General features: G+C 38.4%; 1 protein-coding gene across 2 annotated transcripts in view; it reads right to left on the reverse strand.

The window, feature by feature from the left end:
- The window catches only part of LOC117932118, a 126,395-nt gene that overhangs the window by 6,102 nt on the left and 96,109 nt on the right, over window positions 1–24,184 (reverse strand). For both annotated transcript variants that reach the window (XM_034853171.1, XM_034853170.1), the window contains 12 exons: window positions 20,726–22,272; window positions 19,367–20,619; window positions 17,450–17,578; window positions 17,199–17,354; window positions 16,145–16,762; window positions 16,000–16,071; window positions 15,443–15,907; window positions 15,134–15,317; window positions 14,368–15,040; window positions 14,140–14,256; window positions 921–1,194; window positions 85–198 (listed from right to left, as the gene is read on the reverse strand). In XM_034853171.1, coding sequence (XP_034709062.1) covers window positions 85–198; window positions 921–1,194; window positions 14,140–14,256; window positions 14,368–15,040; window positions 15,134–15,317; window positions 15,443–15,907; window positions 16,000–16,071; window positions 16,145–16,762; window positions 17,199–17,354; window positions 17,450–17,578; window positions 19,367–20,619; window positions 20,726–22,272 — 5,602 coding nt within the window. The remainder of the gene's footprint in view (window positions 1–84; window positions 199–920; window positions 1,195–14,139; window positions 14,257–14,367; window positions 15,041–15,133; window positions 15,318–15,442; window positions 15,908–15,999; window positions 16,072–16,144; window positions 16,763–17,198; window positions 17,355–17,449; window positions 17,579–19,366; window positions 20,620–20,725; window positions 22,273–24,184) is intronic.

Genomic DNA, 24,184 nt, shown 5'->3' on the forward strand with positions numbered 1-24,184 from the left:
TTCCAACTAAGGATTCATTAGCAATCAATACTAACTATTGTTTTAAACAGAAATAAATAAATAAATAAAAAGTAGTAGGTATACCTCAACAGTTAGACGGTGTGGGTAGCAAGGTTCATCCCAAGCATAAGGGCAAGAGGTGTAAGAGTGGACAATAGTTTCAAAAGTTTCACATCTTTGCTGGTAAATCCGTAGCCTCTACAAAGTGGCAAAAAAGTGTCTAAATCATATATTTGGGTTAAAACACAGCACACTAGAGCTTTCTAAAAATTCTAGAGAATGATATTACAACTCACTTTTGAACATTGTATAATGGAAGTATACTATATGTTAAGTCAAAACACACTATCTTAAGCCAAATAACTAATAATGAAGATTACAATAGCACTCTAGTGTCAGCATTTGTGTGTGTGTGTGTGTGTGTGTGTGTGAGAGAGAGAGAGAGAGAGAGAGAGAGAGAGAGTCAACAATAACTGCAATAAGAAAATGATCTGTTCAGTAATAACTGCAAAATGAAAGCGAACAGTTCAATAATAGTTGCAAAACAAAACATCTGCTCTCTATTAAGGGAGTGCTTTAGAAATGCGGGAAAAAAAGTTATCAGTTCTTTAACAGGGGAGCTCTGGTTCTCTGTGAGACCCACTTCAATCTAAATCTGTTCTTCATAATTATGCCTATGAAACTACAAATAAGAAAAGAAGTCTTCAAGTAGTTGGGATAAGGTGTGGCTGAGTTAAGTGAACTTATGCTCATGCACAAAAAAGATATGTAAATTGCAGATTTTAAATACATGCAGTGCACTAATAAAATTGGTACAAGCAAAAGAAAAATAAAGTAGGTTAATATAACAAGGAGCCTAATCCAAGGCCTACTTTGGAATAAGCTACTAGTATGATAGAACCTGTTAAACAACTACTAACCTCCTTTGAGAAATTATCAATCCTATATGGCATAAAACCTGTATCATCATCAGACAAGAGAATCAAGTTTGTCCCAGAATTTCCATGAGGGCTCCCAATGATCTTTTCATCTCTAATCGAAATATCAGCATTCTGTACTTCGACCCTTATCATATTTAATGCACCTGAAACATAATTCCTCATTTTCACTTGAGTGTCACCTAGATGATCGGGCAAGAAGCTGCCTGACCATTGCCATCCAGGTCCATTAAAACAAATGGAAACCAGCAAATCCCTGCAATATGTTTAAGAATAAACATGCAAGTAAGAAAAGAAGGATAAGAAATTAAAAACAAAATTCCCCACAGAATGAAAAAAACCTAATTGAAGCCAACTATTTCACTAGAGAAACTCCTTTCCTTATCTAAATGAATGCTGATAGATATCTAGGTCACAGTAACTATGCCTTTTACCATATAAGCAACACAAGAATAAATATGCAAGTAAGAAAAGAAGGATAAGAAATTAAAAAGAAAATTCCCCACAGAATGAAAGAAACCTAATTCAAGCCATCTATTTCACTAGAGAAACTCCTTTCCCTATCTAAATGAGTGCTGATAGATATCTAGGTCACAGTAACTATGCCTTTTACCATATAAGCAATGCAACCTCTGATATTTGTAAGTGAACCAGTTTTGGTTAGCTGTTGAAGTAGAAACACTTTCTTTGCTTGAGGATCTCAAAGTTGCAAGAGAGTTGGGTGTAATCAATTTGAGTGGAGGGGAATTCTACAGTTTTGTCTTGGGTGACTAACAATTAGAGAAAGTTGGAGGTATGACTGTTAGATTTGGAGGATTTTGGACTTCGTCAAGAATTCATGTTTCTCCTTCCTATAAAAGCCTATATCAACTACTCATGAAGTTGATAGGTTGGCTAAGAAAGGAGCCTTTCCTCTGGTTTTATTTTATTTTTTATTTTATTATTTATTTATTTATTTATTTTTTAATGATCTCATGCCTGCTTGAGTTTTTTCCTTTCTTTCTCTAGGGGTGGAAAGCCCAATGCTTTCCATCAAGAGATCATTCTTCTATACACTTACACCATACATTTTCACTTTTTTTCCGAAAGATTTTCTCATCCTTCCTACTTTTGTACACACCATTACTTTTTGCTAAATACAACAATAGTTTCTCATTAAAAAAATGATTTAATGTTTAAGAATTAAAGTTAGCCAAAAACATTTTCCAAAAAGACTACATCTCTAAAAGGATGAACAAATAGGCTGCTCTTGATGTTTGTAAGAAAAACAAGCTTGACATACCAATAACACAGCCAAGTACAAACAGAAATGTAGGACCTCCTTAGAATTCAACAAGGAACCTAAGGTGAAACTTAGTTTGGGGAATAATGCTTGAGAATGGTTGCTGTATTGCCATTTCAAAAATTCCTTTGTGGAACAATAATTTTAAAATTCACTTTATCTGTAACAGAAGTCAGCACCCACAAATTGCAGGCTTTCAAAAACATGTCACAAAAGGAGGGTTTTCAACTGATGTAGCACACAATCATCATTAGTTTCCTACATCATTAGTTTCTATTTTAGGTTCATCATTAGTATCTTATATCATTAGTTTCTATTTTAGGTTCATCATTAGTTTCCTATTTTAAGTTTCCTATTTCAATTATTTCCTTTATTTTTGCATTACAAACACTATTTAAAGGCTGATTGTAATTGTTAAAGAAGTTCAATATATTTTTCAGAATTATTCCCTAATTTTTCAGATCCTATTGTGACCTTTGTGCTTCTTCTTGAGTGTTTTCTTTTATTTATTTATTTCATTTCGAAGCAAATTTTCCATTGCACCAAAATTGGTATTAGAGCAAGGATTTTTACCTCAATTTGATGCTGACGATGATTCTAGTGGAAAACGAACCATCAATGTCGAATAACAGCTCAAAAAAGTCAAGCAACGACTCAATGAGATCAATGAGACTCTTTGCAACCTCACATAGATGGTGGCTGCGTTGACTATTGAAGGGAAACGTGAACCCATGGAGCGATGACTAGACCAACATGGCGATTGGTAGAAGGATGACTACGACGACCAACGCCGGCCATAGATCAGGTCAGAAATCAATGGCGGAGGCACGATTTGCAAGGGGTCCAGCCGCAAATCGTGATTTTTACAAGTTCTATTCGTTACGAGTGTACGAGCCTCATAATCGAGGAGTTCCTAGGCGTTGTGACAACGATAACCTCCAACGAGGGGTTTTTGATGAACAAGATGAGTTTTGTCCACTTTTTTGAGATGGTGATGATTTTCGACTTCCTCAGCCAAGGAATATTCAACACAGGCAACAACAGAGGTTAGGTTATTCATCTAGAGAAGAAGATGATTTCCGTTTCAATTATCGGGCTAACAATCGGGGTCAAAATAACCAAAGAATTTAAGATAAAGATGGATTTACCAAGTTTCGATGGTTGACTACACATTGAAGGTTTTCTTGATTGGGTCCATACTGTTGAAAACTTTTTCAACTATTTGAATATTTCTAAAGAAAGTCAAGTAAAGCTCGTGGCGTATAGGTTGAAAGGCGGGGCTTCTGCAGGGTGGGAACAACTTCAATATAATCGTCAATGACAAGGAAAACAACATGTTCATAGTTAGCCCAAGATGAAATGGTTATTACAAGGGCGATTTCTCCCTCCGGATTATGTACAATATTTATACCAACAATATCAAAATTGTCGACAAGCAAAACGGATTGTGAATGAATACACATAGGAATTTTATCGATTAAATGCCTGAGTTAATTTGTTTGAGATGGAGGATCAATTAATTGCTCGTTATATTAGGGGTCTAAAGCTGGTTATTCAAGGTTGATGGGCGCTTCAAGGGGTTTGGACCATGACAGATGCATTGCCATATACTTTTGTTTTTTGGTGTTTTGACAAAAAGATTGTTTTGGTGTCACAATCTCAATCGTTATAAAACAATTTGGTAACTAAGAAAGATAAGCCGCTATTCACTAAGATAGTGAGCTTAGATTTCTTTAACCAAGTCAAGGAGCCAAATTTTGTTGTAGCATTGGTGGTTAAGGGCAAATCTGAAGCCACTATTGATATCCTCACCAAGTTTCAAGAGGTACTAGCTGATTTTCTTGATTTATCTCCCAATGAATTACCTAATGAGTTACCTCTTATGCTAAATATTCAACACCATATCAACTTAGCACCTAAAACTAGTTTACCTAACATGCCACATTATCGTATGAACCTAACTGAGCATAAAGAGTTGCAGTGACAACTTAACGAGTTGCTTGATAAAGGCTTGATTTGTGAAAGCATGAGTCCTTGTGCAGTCCCAGCTTTACTCACTCCAAAGAAGGACGGTAGTTGGCGCATGTGTGTGGACAACTGCTCTATCAACAAAATGATGGTCAAGTATCGCTTTCCTATCCCACGTCTTAATGACATGCTTGACAAGTTAGAAGGTGTAGTGGTGTTGACCAAACTTGATTTACGAAGTGGCTATCACTAGATTCTCATTCGACCAAGGGATGAGTGGAAGATGGCTTTCAAGACTAAAGATGGCCTTTATGAATGGCTAGCGATGCCATTTGGGCTATCAAATGCGCCAAGCACTTTCATGCAGTTGATGAACCAGGTTCTTCGTTCATTTATTGGAAAATTTGTGGTGGTTTATTTTGATGATATTCTCATCTATAGTAAGGACGAGGAAGAGCACTTATCACATCTCAGGGAAGTCTCTTAGCCTTACAAGCTAATAAATTGTATATCAATCTTAAGTTTAGCTTTATGACTAGCCATCTTTTATTCCTTAGATTTATAGTGAGAAAGGATGGTATTCAAGTTGATGAGACGAAGGTGAAGGCAATTCGAGAATGGCCAACTCCTACAACCGTGCGTGAAGTGCAAAGTTTCCACGATTTAGCTACTTTTTATAGGCATTTTATTCGAGTATTTAGTACAATCATGGTGGCCATTATCGATTGTCTGACGAAAGACCAGTTCTAATGGGGCAAAGCACAAAAAGACAACTTTGAATCAATAAAAGCAAAGTTGTGCATTGTATTGGTGTTAGCACTCCCCAATTCTGGGAAAGTGTTTGACGTTGAATGTGATACATTAGTTCTGGGAATTGGGGCTGTCTTATCTCAAGGGGATCGCCTAGTGGAATTTTTTAGTGAAAAGATTAGTAAACCTTGACAAAAGTGGTCCGCTTATGATCTTGAATTTTATGCAATTGTTCGAACCTTAAAGCATTTTTTTTTTTGATAGGAAACGATAACGGAATATATTGATAAAAAGAAGATACAATTAGAAGGATGAGAAATCCTCCCACCAAAGAAAAACAAGACTACAAGTAATCAAATATAAGATATACAACGAGAAAAAGACTAACGGCCTATTTACACACCGCTAACCAATCAAGTTGTAACACGTTAAGAGGTATCCCTTAAAACCTTAGAACAAAAAGCCCATAGAGAAGCCAAAAAACGAATAGAATCCCAAAGATACCCTGAATTCCTTGCTTTATCCTCAAAAATCCTTGCATTCCTTTCCCGCCACACCACCCACATTAACGCGATGCACGCGTCTTGCCATAAAACAACCCCTCTCTTAGAAGATCCGAAACCATTAAAATTAGTAAAAAACATGTCAGATATGCTCCTTGGGGAGACCCAATCCATCTTTGCTAACTGAAATAATCTGTGCCACAACCCCTTGGTCAAAGAGCAATGGAGGAAAAGGTGATCTACTGTTTCTCCATGCTTCATGCACAACTTACATATGTCGGGACTAAGTGCTTTGTGGGGTCTCCTCAATTGTAGCAAGTCATTAGTATTAACCTTCTTGTGCGCCACCAACCAGACAAAGGACTTGACTTTGAAAGGGACTTGAGAATTCCAGACAAACTTAGTAGGGAACACTGGAGGCGACTCAGAATATTGGGATAAGGCCAGAAAGAAAGATTTGACTGTGAAGAGACCTGAAGGAGATAAGGACCATGATCTCTTATCTGGAACCGAAGGAGATATGTGTAGACGATCAAGAGACCGCATAAGGCTTTCTAAATCTTCTATCTCAGGATCAGTAAGATTTCGGCGAAAGTTGAAATTCCAAGAGAAAGGACGGGAATATCCAAGAATTGATGAAATAGGAACATTTTTATCCGTGACTACGCTAAGTAATCTTGGATATTGTATTCCCAAAGGTTGATCCCCCCACCACAAGTCATCCCAGAACCGAATTCTATCCCCGTCCCCTACCACAAACCGAGTAAATTTGGAAAACTCTTGGAAGACTAGTGCAATGGCCTTCCAAGGACAACGATGAGACCATCTAACAATATTGTTGACATCCCAGCCATTGGAGTGAGAACCATAAATGCTTAAGATAACCTGATGCCACAGAGCAGAACCCTCCCTAGGATATCTCCACAACCACTTCCCTAAAAGAGCGACATTCCTCATAGAAATCTTTCCGAAACCCAAACCCCCTCTCGACTTCGGTTTGCACACAACGTCCCAATTAACCAAATGGTCTCTTTTGCCTTCCCCTACGCCTGACCAAAGAAATTCTCTTTGCATTCTCTCAATTTTTGCTGCCACAGAAGCGGGAATCTTAAAAAGGGAGAGAAAGTAACAAGGCATATGGGTTAGACAAGATTGAATGAGAGTTATCCTACCTCCAAAGATAAATACGCCTTCTGCCATCCATCTAATCTCCTTGATATCCTCTCAATCACAGGATCCCAAAAGCCACTCGCCTTAGGATTCCCTCCCAGAGGAAGACCTAGGTAAAGTATAGGCCACCCAGAAGCCTTGCAGTCAAGCATCTCGGCCAGCCTAGAAAGGTGATTCTGTTCAATATTAATGCCATAGATGTTGCTTTTATCAAGATTAACTTTCAAACCAGATATATATCCAAACACTAGCAGAACATTCTTAAGCGTCATCATATCCTCTTCTCGAGTACTGGAGAAGAAAATGGTATCATCTGCAAATTGTAAATGGGATACCCTTGTTCTGTTCCTACCCACCCTGAATCCTTCCAAGACGTTTCTCTCCTCAGCTTTCAATAACATCCTACTCAATACATCTGCCACTATAGTGAACAAAAAAGGTGATAAAGGGTCGCCTTGTCTTAAACCTCTAGATGCCTTAACCCACCCTTTCGCATTACCGTTCACTAGGACTGCATAAGAAACCGAGGATAAGCAACCTCTCATCCATTTCCTCCATCTAAGACTAAACCCTTTCATCTCCAACACATGATCCAAAAATCCCAACTCACATGGTCATAGGCCTTTTCAAAGTCAATTTTAAATACAACTCCTTCCTCCCCTGTTCTTCTTTTCTCATCCACTATCTCATTGGCTATGAGAACTGCATCCAAAATTTGTCTCCCTTGCACGAAGGCTCCTTGAGTGGAATGGATAGTCTCGTGAAGTACTCCTCTTAGTCGCCCTGCTAACACTTTGGCTATTATCTTGTAAAGACTAGTGATCAAGCTAATGGGTCTAAAGTCTGAGATTCTCCTTGACATGCTTTTTTTGGGTAACAAAACTATAAAGGAAGCGTTAGTGCTCTGATTGATAATTCCACTCCTATGGAATTCTGCAAACACTCTCACTATATCCTCCTTTATCACTTCCCAACAGTCTTGAAACACTGCAATGGTAAAGCCATCCGGCCCAGGAGCCTTATCCCTATCCATTTGAAAAATGGCCTTATAAATCTCTTCTTCAGTAAAGGGGGATTCCAATCTAGACGCATTCTCACCAGAAATAGGGGACCAATCTAAGCCTTCCACTCTCCACGATTCTCCAGAAGGACTCGCGTAAAGCTTTTCGAAATACCTTAGGATCTCCTCTTTTATACTCTCTGGATTATTCAACATTAGACCACTTTCATTCTCCAACTCCTTGATAAATTTCCTATTTCGCCTGCCATTGGCCACCTTATGAAAAAATTTTGAGTTGCAATCCCCTTCTTTTACCCATTTCACCCTAGCTTTTTGTCTCCAATGTATTTCTTCTCTCAAAATCAACTCCTCTAGCTCCCCTTTTCTTAAAGCTCTTTGGACTAAAAGTTCATGGGATAGTCCCCCTTCTTGCTCCAAGGAATCAAAGTTAGCTAAGACAGATAATATATCTTTTTTCTTTTTACTTATCTCTCCAAAAGAAGTCTTATTCCACTCTTTCAATTTGGCTTTAACGAACTGTAATTTCCTCATGAACTTGTGTCCTTCCCACCCATTTCCTTGAAACTCTCTCCACCATCTTCCAAAATTCTCCTTAAAACTAGAATGTTGCAACCACATATTCTCAAACCTGAAAGGCGTTGGACCCCACTTGAATGGATTGGTTTCCAAAACAATCGGCCAATGATCCGAAGTCCACCTTGGCAGTACTCCTTGAAGACTTTGAGGAAATACTTGTTCCCACTCATTTGAGTACAAGAAGCGATCTAATCTCTTGCATACTGGATTCTCTTGCATGTTTGACCAAGTATATGATGCGCTCCTTAAAGGTGAATCTATCAATTCGCAATCTCTTATGAAGTCATCAAAATCCTTCATGCTTGGAGTTAATCTAGAACCACCCAATTTTTCTGAACTTCTCCTTATAACATTAAAATCACCGCCCACACACCAACGCGGATGAGAGAGCCCAACAATGTCTGAAAGCTCCACCCAAAAATCCTTCCTTAGAGCTGAGTTGTTTGGGCCATAAACTGCAGATAACCACAAAGATTCGCATCCATCCAACGCGAACTTGATTGAGACCGAAAATGAGCCTAACACTACCTCCTCCTTACGCAACTTTTTAGAGTCCCATATTACCAAAATCCCACCCGAAGCCCCACTTGCCGGAAGGGCTGCCCAATCTTTATTTCTGGCTGACCAAACACTACCCACAAACCTTCTGTCACACTCCTCCTTTTTAGATTCCTGAATCATCACTACATCCGGCTTTTCTGATCTCAGAAAATCCTTAACCACCCTTCTCTTTTTCTTAGAACCCAAACCCCTGGTATTCCAACTGACTATCTTCATATAAAACTCTCTGACCCTGATCCCGGACCAAATCCAGTTGGTCTCACAATCCTGTAGAGCATCTGCTCTTCCTCCTGGAATATACCTTGATATCCAGAGACTTTAAAACCTCACGTACTTTTGCCATTTTCCTAGGGATAGTCCTTCTATTTGGAACTCGCCTGGAGGAGAGCCCGCACAGGCTCCCAGATAACTGCAGCCTGACTGGAAACTGAGAGAGGGTTGACGCTCTCGCACATCTGGTTGGACAAGCAGGCTGGGTCACCTCCATTTCTGAAATAGGGATATCAACAGGATTTTGACCTTTGAAAGCATCGTTGACTCTTTTGAAAAAAGATTTGGAATTTACTCGGTTTTCCGTAGGAGCCAAAGATTGAGAAACTGAAACGGGAAGAATAGGGGTAGAAGGACTCAGAATGGGGACGGAAGGGTTCAAGAGGGAATTAGTGAAGCCACTAGAAGAGGGAATAAGTTGCTGTGAAGACTGAAAAAGTGAAGGAGTTACCTCCAAAGACTCCACAACCATCGAACCACAATTCCCCAACAAGTTAGGCCCTTTACCTCTGGTTTCTGGCGAAGAAGGCATAACCATGGCTGCTGAGCCACGAGGAACAGACCCCACTCGGCCCAAAAATCCTTCCATATCTTCATCAGATGAAGCTTTGTTCGAAATCCCTTCCTCTCTCGGCTCCGAAGCCCTTTCCCCTAAATTTTTCTTGTGAATCCTTGGAAATCGAGGAGAAAAAAGAGAGCTTGCACTTAAATCTCTTTTCGCCTGAGATTCGGCACCTGAATCTTCTGCCCTTAAGTCCTCTTCACTATCCACCTTGTTTTTTCCGCGCAAAATGGCTCGCTGCTGCACCGTAATCCCCGTCGGTGCTCTGAGCTTGGGGGAAAGAAAGTTGCCCACAGCTTCCTTGAACCTTGCATCGCCTTCTTCTTCGCTATCCTGCTCGACTGGACCTCGAGGAGTCCGGGGTCTGATTTCCCCTTCTTGTTTGCAGAAGACGAGTCTTCTTCCTTGCGTAACGGAGCCCCAGACTCAAATGGAGTGAACCCTTCTGGGCTTAGGCCCAACCCCATTGGGCCTTTAAGCTTGCAGCCCGTTGAATCTACTTTTAGCCCAGGCCTTGCCAGCGACTGGGCCCTCCTCTCACAGGCCCGACAGCCCACATCGTTGATATCTTCGTCTTCTCCGGCCCACTTTTCTCCTGCTACTTCGATCCCGTCCATCCCATCTGTTTTCAAACACGACTGAGACGGGAGTTGGTAGCCCTTGTCACATTTGCCGGCTGAGGTAAGCATGGCCTTACCCTTTTCTCCCTCCTTTCTTTGTCTGCTGTCTTCCCCGACACGTTATCTCTCTTCCGCCGTTGATCTTCCACTCTCCCCTCGTCTTCCTCCACCTGTCCCCGAGTGAGAAGCGACAGCCACCCGAGTCGACTCACCTTTTTCGCCACCTCTCCTTCTTTCTTCATCTCCGATCACTACGACGACGACTGTAAACACCCAATCCCCATCAGACACTTCTATCAGAGCTGGAAGGATTGCCCTATCCCTCATTGTGATCTTTAACCTCTCCCTTCTGAGATCGAACAGCTTCAACGTGCGCCAATCGATTTCATTTACTGTCCCCCATTGTTCCACAATCTTCTTCAGGTGTACCTCCGACCATAGGTGAAATGGCAGCCCCCTTAATTCGATCCAGCCTTCTCTAAACTTCCCGTCTATTTCCGCGTTCTCCTTCGGCGACCATCTTCGCAACTGGATGAAGTTCCTTTCCCCAACCTTTATCATCCTCAAATCATGGAGAAATATGGCTTCCTCGATTGTTTCAACAAAGAAAACACCATTTCTATCTGAAATGGGTACTACCGTTACAACGCCTTTCTTCCCTAAGCTTCTCGCCACTGATCTTCCAACCTCAGCCCAATTCTCCCTGTCAAACTTGCTTTCACACACCACAGCTCGTGCCCATCTCCCAATTGGGACTAGACCACCTCCTCTTGGTCCTTCATCACTGACTACCTTCGCAAATGATCTGTGCATCGATCCTTCGTACTTGTGAGGCCAGCTTTCCCCTCTTATATTCCTTCCCTTTTCTGTTACATTCGGATAAGGGGCCATCAACAGAGACAATAACGCATTTTTTATATTCTCCCAACCTCTGCCCTTGTCACCCTCAGGAATGATCAGAATGGAAGGCTTTTTGTTGGTAATAAACTCCGAGATCCTAATAAACCTTCCATGGTTGTTGAAGCCAACTTCCATCAGATGCACCCTGCTTTTTCCTCTGAATTTTTTGTTGAACCCCATATGACTCTTCAAAGTTAAAGCTTTCGTCAAATAATCAACCAACCACCCAACAGCTTCCCTTTCAAAACCTAATGCGAAAACAGAGCCTCTACTTCTCTTTGTTATCGAGCACCATTCGCCTCCTTGCTCGCCTTCCAACCTGATCAGGAAAGTCTTCCTCTCAACCAATACCTTCATCATCCTCTATAAACAAACTCCAACCATCAAAAGGATTGGGAGCATTATTTGTTTCATTGAGAGTTTGTACTATTTACAGATCATCAAGCTTTAAAGCTCATCAATTCTCAAAAGACGATTAATCAAATGCATGCCTGATGGATTGCCTTTTTACAGAAGTTCACTTTTGTTATCAAATATAAGTCTGACCAATAGAATAACGTAGCTAATGCATTGAGTCGACGAGCCTCTTTACTAGCTACAATTAGTATTGAGGTGGTGGGGTTTGATTATTTGAAGGATACTTATGCCGTTGATGAGGATTTTGGTGGCATATGAGCGTGATGCAACAATAAGGAGTTTGTTACTGACTTCCTTATTCAGGATGAATTTTTATTTTGAGGTACACAATTATGTATCCCTCGTTCTTCTTTGCGTGAACATTTGATTAGAGAATTGCATGATGGAGGGCTAGGAGGACATGTTGGTTGGGATAAAACAATCAGCTTGGTAGAAGAGAGATTTTATTTGCCTTAGCTCAAATGGGATGTTGGGCGTTTCATTCAAAGTTGGCCAGTGTGTCAAAAAGCCAAGGGACAGGTTCAAAATACTGGTCTTTGTATTCCTTTACCTATTCTAGAGATGATTTAGCAAGATTTAACTATGGATTTTGTTCTTGGCCTCCTAAGAACTCAACATGGAGTTGATTCTGTTTTGGTTGTAGTTGATCGATTTTCTAAGATGGTTCACTTCCTTCCTTGTAAAAAGGCTTCATATGCTTCTAATGTGGCCGATTTATTTTTCTGTGAAATTGTTTGCCTGCATGGTGTTCCTCGTTCGATAACTTCACACTTCTTTGCAGTATAGTAACATGAGCCATCCCTAGACCGATGGGCAAACTAAAGTGGCTAATCGCACTCTTGGCAATATGATACTATCTGTTAGTGGAGATAAACCGAAGCAATGGGATGCTGCCCTTCCACAAATTGAGTTGGCTTTTAATAGTATGCCTAATCGTTCTACCAAGAAGACCCCTTTTTAAGTTGTCTACACTAGTGTTCCAAGGCATACAACGGATTTGATTCGTCTTCCCCTTTCTCATGATGTCAATCCTAACACTGAGGAGTTTGCAGAGCCTATTCAACAGATTTATCAACAAGTGAAGAAGAATTTAGAAGAGGTTAATCTTTGTTACAAAACTGCTTCAGACCGACATTAGTGCCTTAAGTTGTTCAATGAAGGTGATCTAGTGATGTTCCATTTATGCAAAAATTGTTTTCCTATTGGCACGTACAATAAGCTTAAAGACAAGAAAATTGGTCATTTCCGCGTCCTTCAAAAGATTGGAGATAATGCTTACAAGATTGATCTTCTAGCTAATATGAACATTTCTAATACTTTCAACATTGCTAATATCTTTGAATGCTTCCCTTGGATGAGTTTTCTTTGCAGCCACAAAACTCAAGGACGAGTTTTCTTCAAGTGGAGGGGATTGATGCAATAGACAATCATCATTAGTTTCCTACAATATTAGTTTCTATTTACGGTTCATCATTAGTATCCTATATCATTAGTTTCTATTTTAGGTTCATCATTAATTTCCTATTTTAAGTTTCCTATTTCAGTTATTTTCTTTATTTTTACATTACAAATACTATTTAAAGGCTGATTATAATTATTAGAGGAGTTCCATATATTTTCAGAATTATTCCCTAATTTTTCAGGTCCTATTGCAATCTTTGTGTTTCTTTTGGAGGTTTTTTTTTGTTTCGTTTCGAAACAAATCTTCCGTTGCACCATCAACACCCATTACAATTCCGTTCTTTACAATAAATAAAAATACCATGCGTACCCTTCCTTTTACTTTTCATCAATCTTTAATAACAAATGTATACTGCTATCATCCTGTAAAAAGGTGAGAGGAAAGATGAGAAGAGACAAGAAGAGAGTTATTTGAATGTCATTTTTAATAGCAATTTCATTTTTCTAGGACACCATGACTATCAATTTTTAACCTTAGGGTTGAATACATACTTCAACAAAAATGTCAATGCAATTCTACATTTTTATTTCATTTTTTCAATATTACATGATAAGTAAAACTATATATTTTATAACTATTCATTCTTTATAAATATTTTATTAACTAAAGTAGATAAGATCATATAATTCTATTCTGATTAGGCTTCAGCTCTTAAGCTTGTTGTTATATCTCTAGCTTATGTTTAAAAACTTGAAAATAGTTGTTTATTTTAATCCTTAGTTATAATGGACAGTATTGACTATTTAAATAAATTTAGATTTCTAAACAAAGGAATAAGAATAGAAACAATTTCCTATTCACATTCTTAGTGTTTTCTAACATTGAAATGGGCATTTCTAATCGTTGAGCTACCAATTCCTGGAGTAAATAGCCCAAAGCATTCAATTCCTGTTCCTTATATTATGAGAGCCAAACAAGGCCTTAGTGGAAAGGTGATCAATGCATTCTCCCAAAGAATATTATAGCCTGTTAAACACTTCTCAACAAGGAACCTTCCCTACTATACACCACCAGTTCCAGCAGTTACAAATGTTCAATTTATTTGCTTTTGAATGTGTAATTTGCATTTGTTTACAGCTCCATAAGTTTGAGATTATGTTCATGTTTTGAGATTATAACATCCTAATTAGGGAAGTTACCTTGATGTATCTGTCCAGTGAAGGTGAGAATGTTGTCCAACACCCAAATAAGAAACAAAATCAGTTCCCTTCTGCTTATAACATAGATCCTTGCTGCATGCATTACTAATAACATATCTACAAAGATTAAGTGTTAAGATACATCAATAGGTGAGAATCACTATTAAAAAGAAATGTACAGTATATTATAATGAATTAAGGTAATTAGCTTCATTGCAATGATGTTACCTGGGTTGGAAAGTGATGGCTCTAGTCCTCCCAGCAAATGGCCCATCAACCGCACTTGATGTCACAGATAATATAAATGCAGCATTTGTAGATGGTTGAGGAACAAGAACACTACATGAACCACTTGGTGGAACAAGAGAAAATGGGCTTGACCATGAAGAGTTTAGTGTATTCTCCACCAAACATTCAGACCTTCTTACTCTAACCATAGTCTCACTTTCAGAGGGATTGGGGTTAGGTGAATACATGCATGCCTTAACCTTCCCAGAATCAAGTTTGTCTGATTGCTCATGAATAATTGTAGAAGAACCAGATGAAATCATAGGTTTGCTCTGAAATCTCTGTGAATCTGTGTCAACGTTCTTCCTTGTTGAGATGATGTGCTCTTTTGAGGAAGAATTTCTCAGACTGGCAATAACTGGGGTTGTGGTAGATGCATCCATGTCAGAAGAAAGAAGACTGAGACCATCTTTCCTGCCTATATGTACTTCCCGTTCAACCAAAGTATAACAGGAAGGAATGGTGCAATCATTTCCTTTCATTTCATTGGCAGAATCTGAAACAATAAGTGAGAAACCAGTGCAATTGTATAACAAAAAGGGAACAAAGATGCAGAGTTCCCGAGCACCAGAAAATGCATCCATCACCTTTTCCACAGTAAGGTATGTAGGACCTACAAAAATGCGCATTCACGCTTTTACAAATTAATACAAAATATAGTCAGGTAAAGCAAAAAACCACTAGGTATCTGTATAGACTGTATTACCATTAGATAAATCAGGATCAAGAATCATGGTCTCAGATAAAGAAAACTTGGTTCCACTGAACTTAGCCATTGCAGTGAACGTTTCTGTGCGTGGGAATTTCATCACTGAAGGCTTGAATCCATGCATATGAAACACCATTCCCAGGTCTTGCGAAGAGTCAATATGAAAAAAAGAAGTTTCCACCTAAAAATTGGCAAGAGATTAGTTACTGAGTATCTATGCCACCAACTTCAGTAAAAATTAAGAACCAAAGAGGCAGAAAACTTCCCCCAGATTCGGACATTTCAAATTAGAAACATGTTACAAACCTCTGAAAGCAATGCACTACGAGTAACTCCACCACTTTCAATCGTCAATGATGCTGCCTCTGGAAGATAGTTGTTAACTATTAATGGTGTGCTTAGCGTAATTTGGTGAATTAACCGCTTCTTTGACTTGTCCTGATTGTGCAGAATTTGACTGCCACTTTCAACTGATCGTTTCACAGTATCTTTGGTATGAAGATATGAACCCTTCTTTGCCCTGCCAAATGAAGGCAGGCAGACATCTTGAACTGATAGGCAACATCGAAATGGATCATTACTTGGATGAGATGGATAGCAAACAAAGGATCTCAAAAAAGCAATCCTGTTTTCCTGTGAAAGAATATCTGAGAGTTTATAAGCTTCACTCCACAGGTAAGTGCTTCCAAGTGGACGCCACCTAATTCGACCAGATTCAGCCAAATGTAAAGGTAGTGGAAATTCCTGACCAGGATATATGGGATCTAGGATCTGAAATGACAAGATAAGTGTGAAGTTAAAATGGTAGAATAAGAGCCTTCGGTGAAGAATTCTAAGAATGAAGCAACTCTTTCTTTGAATACCTTTGGAGATACGCCAAATGGAATATCAAACCGTAGTTCCAAGGCCTTTGAGGTTGCATTCATGAGTATGACCTAAAAACATTGTGTAAGGGGAAGCTAGATAGCATTAAGAATCACAACAAACATTAATTCAATCTCTACATACCGTTGAGTACAGTCGTACCAATTTGCTATATCGCTGTATTGAAACATCAAACACAACAGGAACAACAAAGCCACTATTTGCATCTCTCTCATGGTTTTCTTCAATGATTTTATTGTATTTTGAAGAACTCCCAATTGTATTTATTTCTGTCTTATGCGATGCTTTTGAAAAATCCACCTCGAAGTAGGTGAGACCAACGAGATCCATTGAAAGGGGGTTGGAAGGCACAGATGTTCCATCGAGTTGAATAGTAATAAAATGATGAGCAACCCCATGTGATTGCTTCTCGTTGAGTCGATCTGAAGAGTGAACTGGTCGAAAACGAAGCATTTGTTCCTCAGGAGTTTCATTGATATAAATTGGAACGGAATGTCCAGGTTGGACAAATTTTCCATCATTCATTGCTGGGACATCAGAATCATCTGCATTAACTAGGTCTTGGTAGACATGGAATACTAAGGGCAAGGAAGTCAAATTTTGAAGTATGTATGGAACATATCTTCCTATACATTCATTTTCACCAATCTGGCGGTTTAGGAATCTGTTGCTTTCAGGAAGATCATTCAATCCAATCAGACCCCAAGCATCCTTAATCATCTCTATTACCCTGAAAAGAGCCTTTGAAGAAACAATTATGAAGTAAGTAGATTGCTTATTGTAACAGTTCATTAAAAACAATAAGCTGATGCTGCACTTAAAGAGTATAGAGAAACCAAAGATAAGTTGCCCATATAGAATCTAGTTGTATTGTGGAATCATCAATGGAAAAGAGAGTACAAACAATTTAATTGAAATGAAAAGAAATTAATTTTATTCTCTCCATAACATATATGCTCAATTTTAGGTTTTCTTGAGAAGAAATCTTGTACCACCATTTTTTAGGTGGTCACACTTTTCTACAATCAGCCCATATAGGATTATGGATTTTTTACATTTGAATGTCATGCAAGGCACAATTAAGCCATTCAATTTCCATGGGATGTTCACATGTTCTCTCAGCTAAATGTTGAAGTAGGAAGGTGATCTTTAAAGCAAGCAATAGATAATTATATACCTCAACAAGGGATTCTGTAAAATTCAAGTTAAGCTGGGCTGTTGATTTGAGATTGATATCTGTTGTGATAAAGCTGTTCAGCACTGAACTTTTTCTATGGCTTCTGATCATGTCTATCTGAAACATCCACGGCTCTACAAAGGGCTCCCACAAGACCTATAATGATTAAAAGCAAGCAATAAAACCATTAGAAGAATGCTCAGACATGGAAGAACTTAAAAAGGACAATGATATTTCCTTAATTAATTTACCTTGTGAATATTGTTGTAGTTCACTTGAAGGTCCCCAGTGATAGAGCCATCCATGTTCTCTTCGGTTATGCTGGCCTGCAACCTTAGATTCCTTGTAAGGATTTCTAGTAATGGTCCGTTGCAGCTCCACTAGAACAATACAAAGAGGTAAAACTATTATGACACAATATATGCAAGAAATGGGCTATTTATTAGCCAACTGTGAGTTTGCATATAAAGAGCTATAGAATTAATGATGAAGCACAAATATTTCAACGCCTGAAATTTGTAATAAAACAAATGTTGATTGAAATCACACAACTGTTTTACACACAATATTTTGATCCCAAAAATTTGTAAAGAGTAAATAAGACAGATATATAATTGACATTTAAAGGAAAATTGTCACCACACTTCATCAATCTCCATTTCCAACATAAAACCATCAAATTGAATTTAATGGTCCTAACATTGTTGTTGTTGTTGCTTTCTTTTCTTTTCTTTTCTTTTCTTTTCTTTGTGTGTGTGTGTGTGGGGTGTGAGAAGGCTCAGCCTTGATCCCATCACACCTACTATCGTAACAATAATGGATGGAATTGAAGGTTTTGCAGGGTCACTCTATTACAGATCAATCTTTGTCTTCTTTTCCTGTAGAACTTTAATTTCCACCTTACCTTGTATGACCAGGAAGTCAAAGGCCTCTGTTTGCTCATGTCATCTTTAATATTTATTTTTCACCGTCTTTCCTGATGAGATTTTGGTTACTGAATCTATCAGGTTTATTTTTCATTGACATCCTGTTTTAACAAGCAAATATAAATTGTATATTAAATAAGAGGCACCTATCTTAAGGGGGCATAACTCCAATGCATAAGAGATGTACAAGGAGCAGGAAATCTAAAAGTATCCTCAAGATCCATGTTGCAATGAAGGAGGCCTATTACTGCCCTTAGCCTTGAGCATTTTGTTCTTTTAAAGGGATTTGGTGAGACAGTTACTCTATTGCCCAGTTGCTTTAAGATAGTGGCACAGCTTATTTGAGATTGCTGGGATTGCTTAGTACCCGGAGAAATGTGATTGACAAAATTATTATTGGTTTTGTTGATTTATCTTTTCTCAAAATGTCCAATTCTCAGTGGTCCTTTTGCTCCGCTTGCAAGATATATTAGCTCTTCTTTGTGGTTTATCTTTTCCCAAAATGTTCACTACTAAAGTAGTCCTTGTACTCCACTTGCAAGATGTATTATTAGAGCAAACAAAGATAAAATAGAGGATATAAAAATTTTATGTGGTTTCCCCAAACTTGAGGTATGCCCATGGATGACACAGGTTCCATGGTGTTCCAAGACAGAAAGAGAGAACAGAACACAAGACAGTATACTTTGGCATTTGGTCATCCATATTGTTAGAGTAAATGATATGCATATTGAATCCAAATCCCACAAGTTCAAGCTTTTAGGAAAATTGGTAGTTCAACATTGTATCAAAGTTTCGTTTGGTGGGAGGTCCTGTGTTCGAACCTCACCACTGCATGTTTATTTGCTCAATTTATTATGCCCACATGTAAGCCCAAAAATGGAGGCTACATGTGAGGTAGGATGTTAGAGTGTATGATATGCATATTGAACCCAAATCCTACAAGATTAAGCTTTTAGGAAAATTAGTAGTTCAACACATATACATTCTCCAAGTGAATAGGGTTAGTATGGAACCAACTAGGGCTATGAAGCTGCACATAACATAACAAAAAGGATGTAGAAAAGGAAAAGAAAGCATTATATATCTACAAATAAAGAAAGAAAACATTCCTATCCCACAACTCAAAAAGTGTCATTCACAGCAGCTATGTAACAATCAATAAACATCACCAATTGCAATGAAATTATGAAAATACCAGTACAATAATTATAACTTTAGTATTCAAAAAAGTAATCATACCCTTTCATCAGTTAGCAGGAGAGAGAGCTTCCTCAATTGGACTTCAAAATACACATGACTGAATGTGAACTGAGAAGAACCTGCTTCAGGAATTTTGAACCCTGTACCATGCCAGAAGTGGAAAACTTGACGTGAAAGCCATACATCCAAATTATCACATTGAACCACCGTTTTGACATGCACAGGCTCCATTGGGTTATTACAAATTTCAGCCTCTACATTTACTTGAAATAAATGGAAGAAAGGCCAAGAGTGGACACTCTTGTCCTCACATATCTGCAGCGAACCACTCATTTGTTCCAAACAAGACTTCACTTTTATATCACTGCCATTAATAATGAGTACATTATTTCTGCTCTGCAATGTAACTTCAATAAATTTACTATGCTCCCCTTCAACTATGGCAGACAAACTACTCAGGGGTCTCTCCTCTTGAATCTCAGATTCCCGAATTTTGCTAAATGATTCTCCACTGACCCACACAGGAATATGAAACGTTATGGCAATATTATCAGACTTCATATTTAGAATAGTATTCTGCTTCATGGTTTGTGATACAAAATAACTCGACATGCTCAGAGATGGAACAGAATATTTGGAAACAGAAACTGCAACATTTTTTCTTCGATCTAATGGAGCTTTGTCTTCAATCAGTGGATCCAGTGGACCTGAAGCTATAACATCTGAAGATGAATCCTGCATTGAAGGTTCAGCCAATTGTCCAGCATAATAATTGAAAAGGTCAATGACCTCAGCCCACTTGAACAAATGTAACCAAATATTAAGTGAAGCAAGAGCAAAATCAAGCTCATTTTCACCCTGATCTAATCTTGAGAAATGCATGTCAAGAACTGAGGAGTTGGGGGAAGCAGAGATACAATGTACTAACATGAGACAATTCGGCAATGAGTATAATGATAGAGAAGAGAAACAAATATCCCACCTTAAAGGTATTTCATTTCTTAAAGAAGCAGAGAACACAAATTGCATATCAGCCTTAGCAACTGGTTCAAAAGAGATTGAGGGGTCTTTCAAGCAACAAAATTTTATAGACAGTGAATTCACAAAACATCTTGCTTCTGTGAACATCATGTTTGAGGCTTTTGATGGAACTGCCCTGCTTTCCCTTAGAGACCTCTTTGAGTGAAGAAACTGTAGCACATCAGATGTGAAACATTTAGATTCCTCATCAATTGAGGAGAACTGGAATATGACATCTATCAGTGCTTCAAATCCACTAAAAATGTAACCATCTGGCAGCAAAGACCCATAAAGGAAACATTAGTCCATGTAAGAAACAGAAAAAACAAACAAATGAAAAATATATTAAGCTCCAAGCGACCTATGAAACCATCCTACCTTCAGCAATAAGTTGACAGTTGCAGACCCTCACCATGACACACATGGGAGCAGGAGAGAATCCATTTAAGGTTTCACTTTCCCATGGTATTCTTACCCATACATCAACACTAAGTGGTGCAATAAAGGTGATATTTCCAGGTGCAGAATCTTGACCAAACATCAATAAATCATGGGCATCATCCTTGAACAGCAGCAGTGATAGGGATAAATCCCGTCCAAAGACATTTAAACTGCAACTTTTATCTGCAACTTCATGTGCTTGAACCAAACATTCAGGTGGGATGTCCCTCAGCACTTCTCCAGAACAGCTCTTATCCATGAAACTACAGTATAACTGTTGAATGTCAAGATTTAAAAATTGGCTGCCATTGCTTTTGACAGGTAAAATCAGAGTGGAGTCCACTATCTCAAGCTTAAATAAAAAGTCACTTTCAGGTTCTCTATTTATATGCTTGTGCTTTCCAAAAACAGGCTGCTTATTTGCATTTAAACCCCAATCAGGCAATGAGAAGTAACCAATTACAATGGCCAAATATTCAGGTGGTAGAATGCAGCATACATGTTGAACGCCGATGCTTAGTTTGGAATGAGAACCTATGGATTCAGCATTGCCCTTAGTCATGCGTATGTTTAGAATAGGAGAAAGATTTGGTAATGAGGGGCCCCATAGAAACTCATGAAAATTTTTGGTCCACCAAGATGAAGAGAGAATCAAACCTTCACTGGAACACAGTACATCCAAATAGTCTCCATGAATGGAAAGTGAAAATTTAGTTATAGGCATTGTAATACTCCCAACAATGCATTTGGAATCATGAAAATGTAGTTTGGTTCCACCGAGATTCAAATGCAACAGAAATGAATTGGATTCCTTCAATGCTGGTGCATTATAAGATCTAGATCCCTTCTTCATACTGAATTTTGGCCTCTTGATATTTCTATCCCTCAAATTGAAATTTTTCCTCCACTCAGGTGTTGCATAAAAAAGTGAACTCTCAAGGATACCAAGAGAACCAGAATTTTTAATTGTAACAAATGGAAAATTATTCAAAGGAATGCTTGCCCACTCAGAGGATCCAGTTTCAAAGTAGTTCGAGAATCCAAACCTTTGGAAACCAAAACTAGAAACAGGTGCAGGATTTTGAACATCCACGATTGGGCTAACAAGGTTGTCACCAACAGAAGAAGTACCATAGCCAGATATTTTATCATAAAACCCAACCAGCAAACCAAATATATATGGATAGCAGTGAAGTTCAACATCATTCAAGAAAACTGTACATTTATGACGAACTAAGTCCACACTTCTATAAGCTTCATAATGTAAAAGAAAGCATTCATCGACAGATGTCCCGCTGTCTCCACAATTATCAATCTTATTGCCAAGTCCAAATTGCTGGTCATGATGATGTCCTGAACTAGTGTCAAGTAACTTATAAGATGAGCATAAATTATGGCTCTCTCTGTCACCTCCCAATGAATATGTGCTGATATTGAGTGCCTTCAATGAGACCATGCACTCCTCAAATTCAGTAAGACCATACCTGTGGTTTGTACAACATAAATTCACTTTGTAGGAAATAATGCAATCTCACTTATCTTATGTACCAACTCTAAAAGGCAAATTGATGGAAGACTTGTTTTTGGACATTAGCATAAACATCATATAGTTCAAACTTACAATTTTTTTTTTGTTAATTTAATACTACAGACAAAACAGATGAAAGATCCTTAACAAGAAAAAAAAGAACAATAATAATGGTGATGATGATGATGATGATAACACTAATAATAGTAGTAGCAGTAGCAATAATAATATAAAGATATATAAAAATTGGAGGAAGCAAAACACTGCCCAAAAAGACTTAAGACTTTCAAATGCCATTCCTATCCCTGGCCCAAATAATCCACATAATTGATAAAGGAGAATTCATAATCTGATATTGTTTTCTCATTGACATACATTTCGACCCAGGAATAAAAACCTTTGCCTTTTTTCATGGAGCGTCACGTGTGACTATTACCCTATTTGCTTTTCTCTAGTAGTTACAAGAAAGAAGACACCATCTTTTGCTGATATACTTTTCTCTTTTTTTCTTTCTATGGATTTTGCCTTTTCTGCCCCTCCAATAACCAACTATTCTGTTGATATTACTTTGAGCCTGATACCCTGCAAGCGCCCTTCAAACATGAGTTTCAAGATTCCACTGGACCAGAGAGGTACAATATCTAACAATACAATCACATTTTTGACTCCTTAAACCAACCACTCTATTACCCACAGAAATTAAAATCAATGGGATACCATGTTATCTGGAAACCTAAATGGATGTGAAAAAACACTCACAACCTTCCTTGAATCATCCTGTACCTATGCTAAAAGATTCTAACATTCTCTCCATCTAGATCACCAAAACCATGGCTAAAATAGCACACTTCCAGAGACTTGCTCCAGCCCTCCTGTGGAAGCTGCTAGAATAGTATAGTCATGAGACCAGATATTTACTTGGGGCAAGGCTTTGAATCCCAGCTGAAGCAAACACAAAGTCATGCCATGGAGGCATTGGTTGATCACTGACTTACTGCTTGAAAGGAATACTGTTCATCTGGAGGATTAAGGGTTTAAAATGGACTTATCTGCAGATAGTGCAGCATGGTTAAAGTGCCTTATAGATGGAAACTCAAGAAGTTGTTTCTCAGTTGGATAGAGAGATTTTCATGCCCTTGTGACCTTTCCTTAGATGTTTATAAAGATTGTTGTCCAAAGTTGAAAGAGAACCAGCTGAAAATCTTTGGTAAATTTTACAACAGTGGAGTAATCAACAGTAGCACAAATACAACCCCTAATTGGCTTTCTACCTAGATAAGAAGCTACTACTGGCATTAAAAATTCAGGCTCATTAGTTGTAAGAAGTCATTATAAGTTTATCACCAAGACACTCTTTAAGCTCATTCATATAATACGCTGTGAGACCATTTCTCCAATCTTTGAGGTTTCTATTGAGGCCAGACAATTTTGGATTCCATACTAATAGCTAATGAGTTGGTGGATGAAAAACTTTTGCATGGGAAAGGAGGGGGTTGGTCTTCAAGATCAATTTTGGAAAAGCAAAATGTAACTCCCCATAGAAGAAAGCCTTTGACTCCCCTTCCTTAAAGGAAAAACAACAAAACCCAACAGGTATGAGATTCCCAACAAAATCCATGAAAGTATACACTCCTCCCTTCGCCAACTTATTGGCATCCTAATTAGTTCATCTAGACTTAAAGAAAAGAGCAATCTAGTCCTCACCCAAATCCACAATTTGCCGCATTGAAAAAGTGTATCCCCAAGACCCACTGTGGCCCCTATTCACCCAAGATAGAACAATTGCCGAGTCCACTTCCACTATTACATTGGTGACACACAACCATCTTGTGAATTTGAGATCGTCAAATAAGGCAATATGTCAGTGT

Source organism: Vitis riparia, chromosome 15 (genome assembly GCF_004353265.1).
Source record: "Vitis riparia cultivar Riparia Gloire de Montpellier isolate 1030 chromosome 15, EGFV_Vit.rip_1.0, whole genome shotgun sequence".
NCBI lineage: Eukaryota > Viridiplantae > Streptophyta > Magnoliopsida > Vitales > Vitaceae > Vitis > Vitis riparia.